Source organism: Chelonoidis abingdonii, chromosome 21, assembly GCF_003597395.2.
Source record: "Chelonoidis abingdonii isolate Lonesome George chromosome 21, CheloAbing_2.0, whole genome shotgun sequence".
NCBI lineage: Eukaryota > Metazoa > Chordata > Testudines > Testudinidae > Chelonoidis > Chelonoidis abingdonii.
This window is the reverse complement of record NC_133789.1, coordinates 7,827,602-7,839,344: the sequence shown is the minus strand read 5'-3', so window position 1 is coordinate 7,839,344 and position 11,743 is coordinate 7,827,602. Positions and strand designations below refer to the sequence as shown.

At 53.2% G+C, this 11,743-nt stretch overlaps 1 protein-coding gene across 3 annotated transcripts in view; it reads right to left on the bottom strand.

The window, feature by feature from the left end:
* Positions 1-6: 6 nt before the first annotated feature.
* Positions 7-11,743, bottom strand: part of G6PC3 (glucose-6-phosphatase catalytic subunit 3) — a 147,534-nt gene continuing 135,797 nt past the window's right edge. The window contains exons 2-7 of one of the 3 annotated variants that reach the window (XM_075059619.1): positions 8,651-9,007; positions 6,773-6,879; positions 4,632-4,722; positions 2,796-2,914; positions 1,819-1,960; positions 7-802 (exon numbers count right to left, since the gene is read on the bottom strand). In XM_075059619.1, coding sequence (XP_074915720.1) covers positions 442-802; positions 1,819-1,960; positions 2,796-2,914; positions 4,632-4,722; positions 6,773-6,879; positions 8,651-8,868 — 1,038 coding nt within the window. In that variant the 5' untranslated portion in view covers positions 8,869-9,007 and the 3' untranslated portion in view covers positions 7-441. The other 2 variants (XM_032791522.2, XM_032791523.2) reach the window with 2 other exon arrangements.

Here is an 11,743-nt window from a genome sequence, read left to right as displayed (position 1 = left end):
GGAGCTAGGCTGTTCTCAGTGGTGACGGAGGACAGAACGAGGAGCAATGGTTTGAAGTTGCAGTTGCGGAAGTCGAGGCTGGATATTAGAAAAAACTTTCTGACTAGGAGAGTGGTGAAGTATTGGAATGGGTTACCTAGGGAGGTGGTAGAATCTCCATCTTTAGAGCTATTTAAAGTCCGGCTAGACCGCACTCTGGCTGGGATTATTTAGGGAAAATGGTCCTGCCTTTAGCAGGGGGTTGGACTAGATGACCTCATGAGGTCCCTTCCAACCTTTTGATTCTATGATTCTATGACTCTGATTCTAGTGACGGAAGCTGGGAGGACAGATGCTGCCACTTGCTAGGAGATTTAGTTTAGGGATATGCGGGTAGTTCCAGCCACACCCCCTCGGGTGAGTGACCCGCCATCTGTCTGGCTCACTGATGCACTGGACGTGCTACTTGGAGTGTGGCCGGCTTTGCGTGAGAGGGAGCGACTGGACCAGCCACGGAACAAGTGCCATCACTACCCACGGGAAGCTGGCGTATTTCAGAAAGTTCAGGCCGTACCACAGGATGACGTTCTCCGGCTGCACCACGTCGTTCAGGCCCTGAAGGGCAGTGAGGGCCAGGCCAGCGCCCACGGCTTGCCGCTTCCAGCCGGGTCTCTCGTGCCTCAGCTGGGTGTAGAAGGAGGAGTGGGTGGCCAGGCCCAGGCCCACGGCAGAGGCTGTGTCTCGGCACAGCGACGCGAAGGGCCTCGTCTCTATGCGGATCCACTCTGGGTTCAGGCACCATTTAGTGGCCAGGTGAATTGACCTAGATGAGTGGTGGAGAAATGTCAGTGCCTGAAAGCTCTTCACGAAGAGGCCTGGCAGTAATCTAGCGGCCCTGTTGCCCCCGCTCTGAGCTCAGCCCTGAGGAAGGGGCCAGCCCTCCTGTGAGTGAGTCAGGAGGCTGGCTGGAGTCCACATTGACCCCAGCCTTAGGGCAGTGCTAGGGAGAGGCTCTGGGGTCATAAAAGATCCAGAGGGTAACCGGCCCTTTCAGAGGGTGCAGGGTTCTGTGGACCTATGACTGATTAGCTGCCTCCCACATGGGCTTAAAAGGGGGCCCCTGGGCCCCAGGGGGTGGAGTCCTGGAGAGTTAGAGCTGCCAGGGAAGAGCAAGGAGAGGGTCAGGGGAGAGCTACCTGGGAGAGACAGGGAAGCTGCAGAGAGCGGAAAGCTCTGCAGGCCCTTCCTGGGACTAGGGAGAAATTGCTGAGCCCAGGTGAGGGGCCATCAGCTGACCTTCCTGAGCTGCAGAGCTAGTGCCAGGGGGCTGAGGGCTAGGAGATCGGTGGAATGGCTAGCTGAGTGACCCTGCTGCCCTGAGGAGCCAGAGCTGGATGGCTGAAAAGGGCTGAGCTGTTGGTCTGTGTTCTGAATAAATTATGCCCAGAGGTGGCTCCTTGAACTGTGCCAGGAGAGAGCCCTGGACCAAGAGGATGCTGAAGCCAACACACCGGTGGTGTGCCTGGCCAGGGCCCCCTGGTCGCTGCTCTCCAAGGCACTTTCCAAGAGTGTGGGTGTTATCCGGTCCCTGGGCCTGCTCTCTCTTGGGCAATTCTGCCTTCTCAGCTGGAGTGACTGTAGAATCGGCTGTGTGGCACCCAGAGGAAGGGTGGGGATTCCTGTGCATACAGCCCCAGGGGAAGGAAGATGCCACAGGTAGGTTGCCAGTAACCGGTGGGTTTATATGCTCGGGTCCTGCAGCCGTTCAGGCCGTGCTGGGCCTGGGTCTCTCTGATCAGGAAGCCGGGTAAAGGGACCCTCTTCCCGTGAGAAGCTCACCAGTCGATGTCCACGCCAAGAGCGACCATGCTCCAGTACAGCCCAATGGCGCTCAGCAGCAGGGCTAGCGAAGTGGCAAGGTAGAAACTCAGCTTCCTCTCTGCTGGGACGCAGGAATCCAGCATCCAGCCCAGGGCGGCTCCTAGGCAGCAAAGAGACACAAGGCAGAGGGGCAGGGAGTCTTGGCAGGCAGCAGCCTGAGGACTGGGAGGGGGAGGAAGGGGCTGTAGCTTGAGGTCGGAGTCTGATGCTGCCCGGCAGTGAGGGAGGAGGGTGCTGGCCACAGGTCCCTCCCAATGGGGAGAAAGGCTCAGACGCCACCAGCTGAGCAGGTCCTGAGGAGCGGAGTCCCGCTGCCTGGGTCAGCTGGGGCTCCAGGTCACAGCTCAACCAGGGAGGGGTAGGTGTAACCCACTGTCTGCCATCCGCCTTGCAAGGGGAGCAAGGGCCAGTGGGGCTGTGCTGGCCACAGAGGGGGGCTCAGAGAGGGGAGGGTGAGCGGATACTTAGGGCCCATCAGCCCCAAGCGGATGATTGCAGTGACCTACCCGAGCCTGATGGCAGCTGGATGTGCCCCGGCGGGACAGGAGCTAGCCAGATCCCTTCAGGGACAGCACCTTCCTCCTGAGGACGTGTCTCCCACCTGGGCTGCCTCCTCTCCCATGAGACCCTGGGGGCTACCCTCCACCCTGGGGCTTAGCGCAGGCTCGCAGCAAGGCTGCAGGCTAATTGGCCAGACGAGTGCGACCAGGGCCAGATCACATGGAAACCGAGTATAGAAGCCATGCTGGGACCTGGGCCAGACCGCGCTGGTGCCAGCCATGAGGGCCTGCCAAACGGCTCGGCTAGCACAGCCCCCAGCCCAGATGGGGCCAGTGTCTGAATGCAGTCACCACCTCCTTTCCTCTGGGTGACAGCCAGCCAGCCAGCCTCCTCCCTCTGCTTGCCAGGCCCACCGCCCCCCCAGATCTACTAACCAGCCACAATGCCACCTAGCACCTGGTGAGGGAAGTGCGCCAGGATGAAGATGCGCGAGAGCCCCACAGCCAGCAGGAGGAGAAAGTAGGCCAGGAAGGGGGTTAGCTTCACCAGCCGGCTGTTGGGGGGGAAAGGAATGGGAGTAATACAGCTGGGTGGGAAAAGAACACACGCCCTCCTGCCTGCCAAGCACAAGGGGCAGCTCTGTCACCTCAGTGTTACCAGTCCGGCCACCCCACCCTACTGATCCGTCCGGGTACGTAGCACCGGGGTACCTGAGCACTGCACGGTTCGGTCCTAGTCACCAGCGAGTCTGATCCCCCTTGCCCTGCACCGTGACTGCCGTTCTGAACACTCTGTACTGGCGGGAGTGACCAGGGGAGGAACAGGCCGCTGGAGAACTGGGCCAAAGAAGAGGGACAAAAAGACTCGTACGCGAGGCAAAAAAAGATAGTCGAAGGGGAACAGAAAACTGCAACAAAACGGTGAATTTTTCTGCCGAGATTTTTCTTGGAGTTGTTGGAACTTCCTCCAATTTTTTCAGAGGATTGTTTCCTATTTTGCAATAGTCGCTCACAGCGGGACAGGGGGGCGTGGCCAAAGTCCAAGCGCTACATTTCCTGGAAACTGTCCTACTTCGAGGGGACCCTGCCCATTTTTGCCAGGGGCTTCCCAGTCGCTCACTAAAACCCTGTCTTGGGCTCCAAGCCAGCAAAACATGAAGGCCCAGATTTGGAAGGTTTTTTTGGTGATGCTGCGCTCAGCGGTGCGATGCCCAACTGATTTAGGAGCCTTACATCTCATTTTCAAAAGGGATCTAGGCACTTCGCCCAGACTTAAGGCTCCTAAATCAGTTGGACATCACACAGTGAGCGCAGCAATGCCTAAATACCTTTAAATATCTGGGCCTGAAGCCCTTGGTTAAGTCCGTCCCTGCTCAGCAAAGCTCCTATGCACATGCTTGTTTGTGGATGCACGTTTAAGGAGATTTAAGTGCTCAGTGAACAGCTAGGCACATGTATAAATGCTCTGCTCAGTAGGGACTGCCTGCTGAATCGGGGCTTAGTTGAATAATACAATTAGCTAACATGGTATTAAGCCCCTCCCAGCACTTAGTAGAGACAGGGTTTAACACCTTTCAGGCATGCTGGGTTTGACTACAACTAGCTGTGACTGATGCAATGCTTCGGAAGCATGGAATATAGCACGATCGCTCTCCCATTAGGCCAGGAAAACAATCGCTAGGCAGCCGATAAAGATACACCATAGTCTTGGAATATTCCCTATGTCCGTAGCGTCTGTTGCATCTCAATAATCGTCTTTGAACATTCTGTCAAGTATCAAGTATTGCGTCTGACGAAGTGGGTATTCACCCACGAAAGCTCACGCTCCAAAACGTCTGTTAGTCTATAAGGTGCCACAGGATTCTCTGCTGTTTGAACATCCTGTGTTTCCATCACATTGCATCGCTCACCCCAGCAATTGCATTGATAGCCACCCGGGGGGTCGATTCTACGAGCTGGGTGTGAGATGCTACCAGAGCTGAATGGCCGCGCTTTCTACCTGCTTTACACTTATATGGAAATGATGACCCAACATTGGGGACTCAGGCCCTGGGGGGCTGATCCTGATGGGGGGTCTCAGGGCACTACCCTAACACTAAATAGAAGTATAACTGATAGCGTAATAGTTGTACCCATTGGAACAGGACATGCCGCAGGGTATATCTGTGCAGCGTGGCTCAACTGTGTTATGACAGCCTCCATGCAAATGCCCACCCTGCCAACAACGGGGGGTTGGGGAACTGCCTGTCCCAGGGCCCCTGCAGCACCTACCTAGTGGAGTGTCGGGATGCCAACGCCGTGAGAGCAGTGGCGATAGGCCACAAGGCTGCCCCTGTGATCATGCAATGGCCAGAGGGGCTACCTGTATAAAGGGAACACGAGGGGTTAAATATTTTTCCTGCCTGTCTCTGTGAGAGGATAGTTAGGGTCTGGAGGTAGCATGGCCTAGCAGGTAGGGCACTGAGAACCAGTAGATCTGGATTCTATTTCCAGCTTTGCCACTGGCATGCAGGGGGACCATGGGGTAGGGGGGCAGAAGTGTGTGCCTCAGTTTCCCCATCTATGAAACAAAAGGGAATGACACTGACCTTTGTAACGTGCTGTGAGATCTATTGATGAAATGTGCCAGGAAAGAGCTAAGTGTTAGTTGGCTGCTTGCTAGGAAGGAAGGGTTACTGACCCGTTTGGCAAGAGTGTTTGTAACCAAAAGTCACACAGCCAGACTGGCCCCCAGTAAGATCCACCAGCCTGTGCTGAAACCACCCCTACTAGGGGCTCCTGGCCAGATCCTCAGCTGGTGAATACAGAGGGGCTGGCCCTCACAGTCTGATTCTCTGTTCACTTAACACCAGTGTAAACGGGGAGTAGCTTCAGGGAAGTGGCTAGCGTTATCCTGGCATGAGAGGGGAACTGAGCCCAGAGAAGGGTGGCAGTATCAAGGAGATTACGGTACTATAAGATGCTGTATTCAAGTTGCCTTGTTTCTATGACTCTGATCTGGGCAGACTGCTGGGTTCTCTGGCTTGTGTATTACTCTGCGCACCCTCCTCACTATAATGTCATGGGAGAGGGGTGGTCAAGACTGGCCTCAGGTCTCCCACTCTTCTGGCTGCTGGCACTCAAGGTTCTCACCGCATGAGTATCCACACGCCAGATGCAGGGAGAGGAAACTGAACCTTCCTTAGAGCCATCTGCCTTCGTGGGCTGGCACTCAGCCACCGGGGCAGGAGACTGGGGCTTCACAGGGCAGAGGGGAAGGAATGGTGATCCCAGGAAAAGGAGCTGGAGGCTGGACTTTTAGGGTAAGGGAGAAGCCAGGCAGGAAAGGCCAAGCAAGATTCTCCTTCATCCCACTGCCTGCTGTCAGACAGCCGACCTTCCCGGGGATTTCCTGGCCTAGAAGCAGGCAGTGATATTTATTACTTGCCAAGGTTGGTAGCACAGACTTCACTTCCCACTGTTCACTAATGTGTTCTGCTGAGAATCACAGGCTAATTAATGGCCTTACAGCTGAGCTCTGTCTCTCCCGTGCCAGGACCCCAGCTGACTGGTTACTTAAGGTTGAGGCACTGTCTGCGCTGTCCCATTCCAAAGGCCCAGACCAAGTGGGCTGAGCACAGTCAGTCCAGCAGTGCTGCCAGGGCCTGCAGACAGCCAAATTCTATAAATGCCCAGGACCTGGTAATGTCCTCCTCACGGACGGCATCAGCCCACTTCCCTTGGATGACAAGTGGGAGTCAGATCAGGCCCTGAGAGCCCATTTCCGCTTAGTCCTCAGAAATTGAGGTGGATCTGAGGCTGCCTTTGTGTAACTAGCCAACCGAGAGACCAGAAGGGAAGGAGCTTGTGAATGTCCCATTAGAAGTCCCCTCTGGCCTCCCTTTAGGGTTGCCTGTTATACGACCATCAACAACAATGACCTCATCTGTTGCCCTCTTCATCTGTGGATCTCAAGGCACTTCACAGAAGGACAGTAGGAATCCTCACGGATGTTTTACAGATGGGGAAACTGACACACCAGGAGCTTAAGTGGGCAGGCCTTCTGTAATGAGGGGACTCGGCTTCCAGTGATGGTACGGGGGTGTCAATCAGCTGTCTTGGCCAAATTCCAGTGCTGAGTATTGCCTCCTGCTTCCCTAAATTCCTTCTGCAGTTTCAATTCAGTACCACACGCTTCACTTCCCATCCTGAACTCTTATGAAGCAATGCTATGCACTGTTAATCAGCCGTCACATCCCCCCCCTCAGAGGGGACTGCACGTCAGTGGTTGGTAATGTGATTCCTGTGTACGTGCACATGCTGAAGAGCACTTTGCAATCCTTTGGGAGGAAGGTGCTATGGGAATATAGGACACCGCTGTGGTACTTTCTGGAGACATACAAGCTGAAACTTTAGCCATCTTAATAACCAACCTGGCCCTGTTTCACAGGAGACAGGGAACTGGCGAAGCAGGACTTTTTCCTTGCTGGAGAGTCCAGATTCATAGACCCACCAGAATGGCCGTTCACCAAACAAGAGCCTACGGACAGAAAGAGGAGACAGAACTGTGAAGGCTAAATAACAAAAAGCCCGTCTCTCAGAAGCCACATCCTCTCTGGAGCCAATAGCCCCATGGGACACAGTTGAGGGCAAAGCCTGATCCATGACTTCGGGCAGGGGTCCCCAATGCGGTGCCCATGGGTGCCATGGCGCCCGCTGGGGTGTCTAAATGCGCCCGCGTACTGGCTGGTGGACGAGCATCTGCCAAAATGCCGCCAACAAGCTGAGTCATCCAGAGGCGTCGCCGCTGAAATGCCGGAAATTTTTGGCAGTATTTCGACGGTGACGCCTATTGACATTGCCACTTATCGGCGGAATTTCGGCGGATGCTTGTCCGCCGCCACAGTCCTCCATGGCTCGTCATCTAGCGCCCGCCAGATGAAAAAGGTTGGGGACCACTGATTTAGGGTGCATCAGGGCTGACATGTGACCTCAGTGCCAGCCAGGTCCTTTTCTCCCTCCAGATGGCTGAGGAAGTAGGTCAGCTGATTCTGGTTCCTAGTTTTGATAAGTCTGCCCAGTCAGCAGGCCTGTGACCACTGCACAGGGATCTCCCAGCAGCACACTGTCCAGCATGTGGGCCAGTCTGCTCCGAGTGACACCTGATTAATTCTACTGACGACAGCAGTGCGACGCTGAGTCTGCGCCCGTATAAATGAGATCAGGATCTGGCTCCGTGTGCCTGCAATTGCTATTTGCTGGGTTATTAAGAGAACGCCTGAAGGTTAAAAAAGGAGTAGGAAGAGAGGTGAGGCGAGCAGAGGAAGAGGCAGAAAGAGAGTAGACAAGAGGAATGCAGGTAAGTAGAGACGAGTTAGGTGATATTTATGGGCTGTGTGGGCCTGACCCATAGCCCACTGAAGTCAATGGAGTGTCTCACTGACTTTGATGGGCATAGGATCGGGCTCAGTAGAGTCAATGGACAGCCTCCCATTGATTCCTGTGGACTCTGAGTCAGTTCTAAGAGTGTGTATAAAGTGGGGAGGAGCATACTTCAGAGCTTCCATGGCTCTTGGCGGTGCTGGGTGTGGATCCCCACACTCTTTGCTCCTTGGCTAGCACACATCTGTCCACAAGTATTAAAGTGGGGTGAGGTGGCAGGAGTAGGGCCCTGTAATCACGCTGACTTTTCTAGCTGCTGTTGCTGCACTTTCCACCTGGGATCTGGAGTCACGCTGGCATCTTTCTGCCTCTGCCATTGTTGTTAGTAATAAAGATCCCATAGCTGGGATTTAGTTGATGCATCTGTCGTGAGGCAGAAACAGGCTCCGGCTCACAGTTGGGCTAATGGGAGTGAATACTTTTAAGTGTCAGTAGGACATAGGAGTGTAGGAACTGCTACAATGGACCAGACTGGTGGATCCATCCAGCTCAGCTTCCCCCCTCGGACGGTGGCCAATTCTGGCTGCTTCAGAAGAAGAAACCACGCAGTGAGCAGATTTTATTTTTTAAGGGGAAGTACATGATTCGGGAGGGAGTGGCTTTGTCTCATGCTGCTTCCTTATTGCAGGAGTAGTGACTCATGCTTCACGTAAAGGCGGTGATGCTGGGCAAGCCAGCATGTGCCTTGCTGCATTTTCCTAGAACACCATAAAAACAGATCACTGGGAAGATGGGTTTCATTAGTAATAACATCCTGAGCACATGGGTTTCTTGGTCCAGTGAGTTTGCTACCTGGGGCAGTAGAGGGGATTCAGGCCCTGGACTGTGTATGTGTCTATCCGAATGTCTCGGAAGAAACCTTTTCTTACCATTTAGCCACTATATTGAGCCACTCGGAGACTAAACCGATCCACAGCACTGCCACCCCAACCTTCCGGTCCAGAAAATAAGCCAGGGGGAAGAAGACAATGAAGATACATTTGGGATCAGCCAAGAAGGTCACCGAAAGCCAGAACTGCTCCAGCCAGGGCGGCCCGGCCTGCAGCATCTCGGCAAACAGGACTCCGCGGCTGTACAAGGCGTCCATGGCGGCCAGGCTGAAAGGACAGGGGAGAGCGTTAGAAAGGCCTGGACCCGCGACCAGGTGCAGGAGCTGCAAGGCTGCACCTGCCGTGGCCTCAGGCGCAACTTTAAATCCACCCCTAGTTTGCACAGAGTTGGTGTGACTGTGGGGGGGAGGGGTGTCTGGGCTGAGGCAGATGGAAAAACAGGTGCCCCCTAAGGGGCAGGGGAGCCTGATACCTCTCCCTTTACTGCAGGGGGCACGGGATCCTGCCCCCCATCACTGATACCCCCCAAGACTTCCCCTTTAACGCATTTACCCCCCGAAGGGGCTCCCTGGGCCTGCCCCCCCCCCAGCAGCGTGAGGCTGGCGCAGGACTCGAACCCAGCTCTCTGGAGCCCCCCAGGCTCGCGCTCTAACCACGGGGCCCTTCTACCGCCCTTCCCCCTCCCTCAGCCCGCGCACCCTCCCCCTTGAACCCTCCGCCGCCGCCGCCCCGTTACCGGCAGTTCCCAGATGATGACGCTCCCTCCTCCCTCCCTTCCCCTCTGACAGCGCCTCCTCCCCGCCTACATTTCCCAGAGGCCTCAGCGGCCGCCGGGGCCCTACGGGGAGGGGGTGGGGACACACGGTGCGCCACGCGCGTTCTCTGCCCCCCCCCGGGGCCCCGCTGTGTGGCCGGCCTCGCCCCAGCCCAGCTGGTCGTTGCTGCTTCCCCCAGCCCCGGGCCGTCCTCTGCTCCTGTGTCCCCGATGTCCCGTCCCACGCCCCCTAAGTCAGCTCCTGGCCCCAAATCCAACGCCTGCCCCCCCCCGTTCTACCTGTACCCCCCCTCCTTCCAGATGCATCCCCTAAACTGGCACAGATCATGTAGACCCCTTTCTCCTTCTACCCCATTCCCACTTGTGTCCTAAATCTCGCTCCTCTTCACCCTGTCTTCCTCCCTACACCCCAACCCTGCCCCTATATCCTCCTTTGCCCCACTCCCATCCCCCCCTTCCCCCATATCTCCAATCCCACACCATGCACCTCCTGCACTTGTAATCTCATGCTCTAATCTGGGCCCTCAGTCCCATATATCCTGCTGTTATTCCTAGGGTGACCAGACAGCAAATGTGAAAAAATCGGGATGGGGGTGGGGGGCAATAGAAGCCTATACAAGAAAAAGACCCAAAAATCGGGACTGTCCCTATAAAATCGGGACATCTGGTCACCATAGTTACTATGTGCCTTCAATTTCACCTTGTTCAAAACAGGGGTTGGCACCTTGACAAAATTACCATACTTAGAGAAGGACATTGGGTAGGGGAGGGTTATGTCATTCAGAGTTGGATCCTAGAAACCTTGTGTGAAGTGCATGTCTATGCTATTATTTATGTATCGCTATAGTGCATAGTAGCCCCAATGGGAAGTTTACTCTTAAAGGTGACCTGCAAAGGGGTGGGAGGGAAGTAGGTTTACGCCATTGTTTGCTGCTCTGGACTGGGATGTTTAAAGAAGTTTTTTGTGGGGGTCCACCTCTTTCTACAAAACAAAACAAAAATGTCCTCCCAGCTGCTTCTTGATGTTAAAAATGTAAGTATTTCCTATCCTGGAAAACACTGTGGATGACTGGCAAACTAGACAAGATTTGATATTGCTAAACGGGGAGGGGGGGTAGGGGAGTAAACCTTCCACCCTTTTCAGCTTTCTCCATGATTAAGAAGCAAAAAGGAGCACACGCACGATTTAAAACAAAAAATTCTTTGTGGGTCATCTTTAATTTCATCAGTGGTAACAAACTAATCCTCTTTTTGCTAAACTGCTGCATACAAAGGGAGGATAAATAAAACCCTTTATGGAAAAGTAAGGAAGATGCCTGGTGCTTCCTCAAGGGACTTTCACGAGAATCTAGAAAACAATTGAGTTTGGGATCCATCCTGTCATGGTGCAATTTGCTTCTCCCAGATTGCTGCAGACTTAGCTACTTTGGAATGATGATGTACAAAATGCTTCACCAGGGATAAGGAAACTGTGTGGGAGTTGATCCTTTTATTCTGCATCATAGCATCTTTTTAAGGCTCAGAGGCTTTTTTTTTTGGGTGTGCTGGGTTTTGGTTGGTTGTGGGCTTGTTTGTTTGTTTGTTTGTACACATGCCACACAGCAAACTTTAGCTTGGATCCTAAAGTGATATTTGCCCAAGTGCGGGAATCTAATCTCCGTGCAGGGATTGAGGCCTTTATTTGCAACATATTCATTCCACATTGCAGGATGCCTGAATGGGATCTCTGTTTAGGCTGTACGCACTTCTGGGCTGGGGAACTGTCAGTAAAGTGCTTGACTCGGGAGCGCTGCAGAAAAGGTGGCAAATAATAAATGCAAGATTTATTTTTTGTTGTTAATTTGCATTAACCCACTTTAGGCTTTATTTAATGTAGCTTTTCTATAAGGGTGTGTGTGTGTATATATATAATATACATGCATTTCTGTAAGGGGATGTGTGTGTATAATATACATGGATTTCTGTAAGAGTGTGTGTGTGTCTGTATATATAATATACATGCATTTCTGTAAGGGTGTGTGTATATATATGTGCATTTCTGTAAGGGTGTGTGTGTGTATAATATACATGCATTTCTATAAGGGTGTGTGTGTATATATATATATACACATACATTTCTGTAAGGGGTGTGTGTATATATATATATAATATATATGCATTTCTGTAAGTGTGTGTGTGTGTGTATATATATACATACATTTCTGTAACGGGTGTGTGTGTGTGTATATATATAATATATATGCATTTCTGTAAGTGTGTGTGTATATATATAATATACATGTATTTCTGTAAGGAGGGTGTGTGTGTGTGTATAATATACATGCATTTCTGTAAGGGTGTGTGTGTGTATATATATA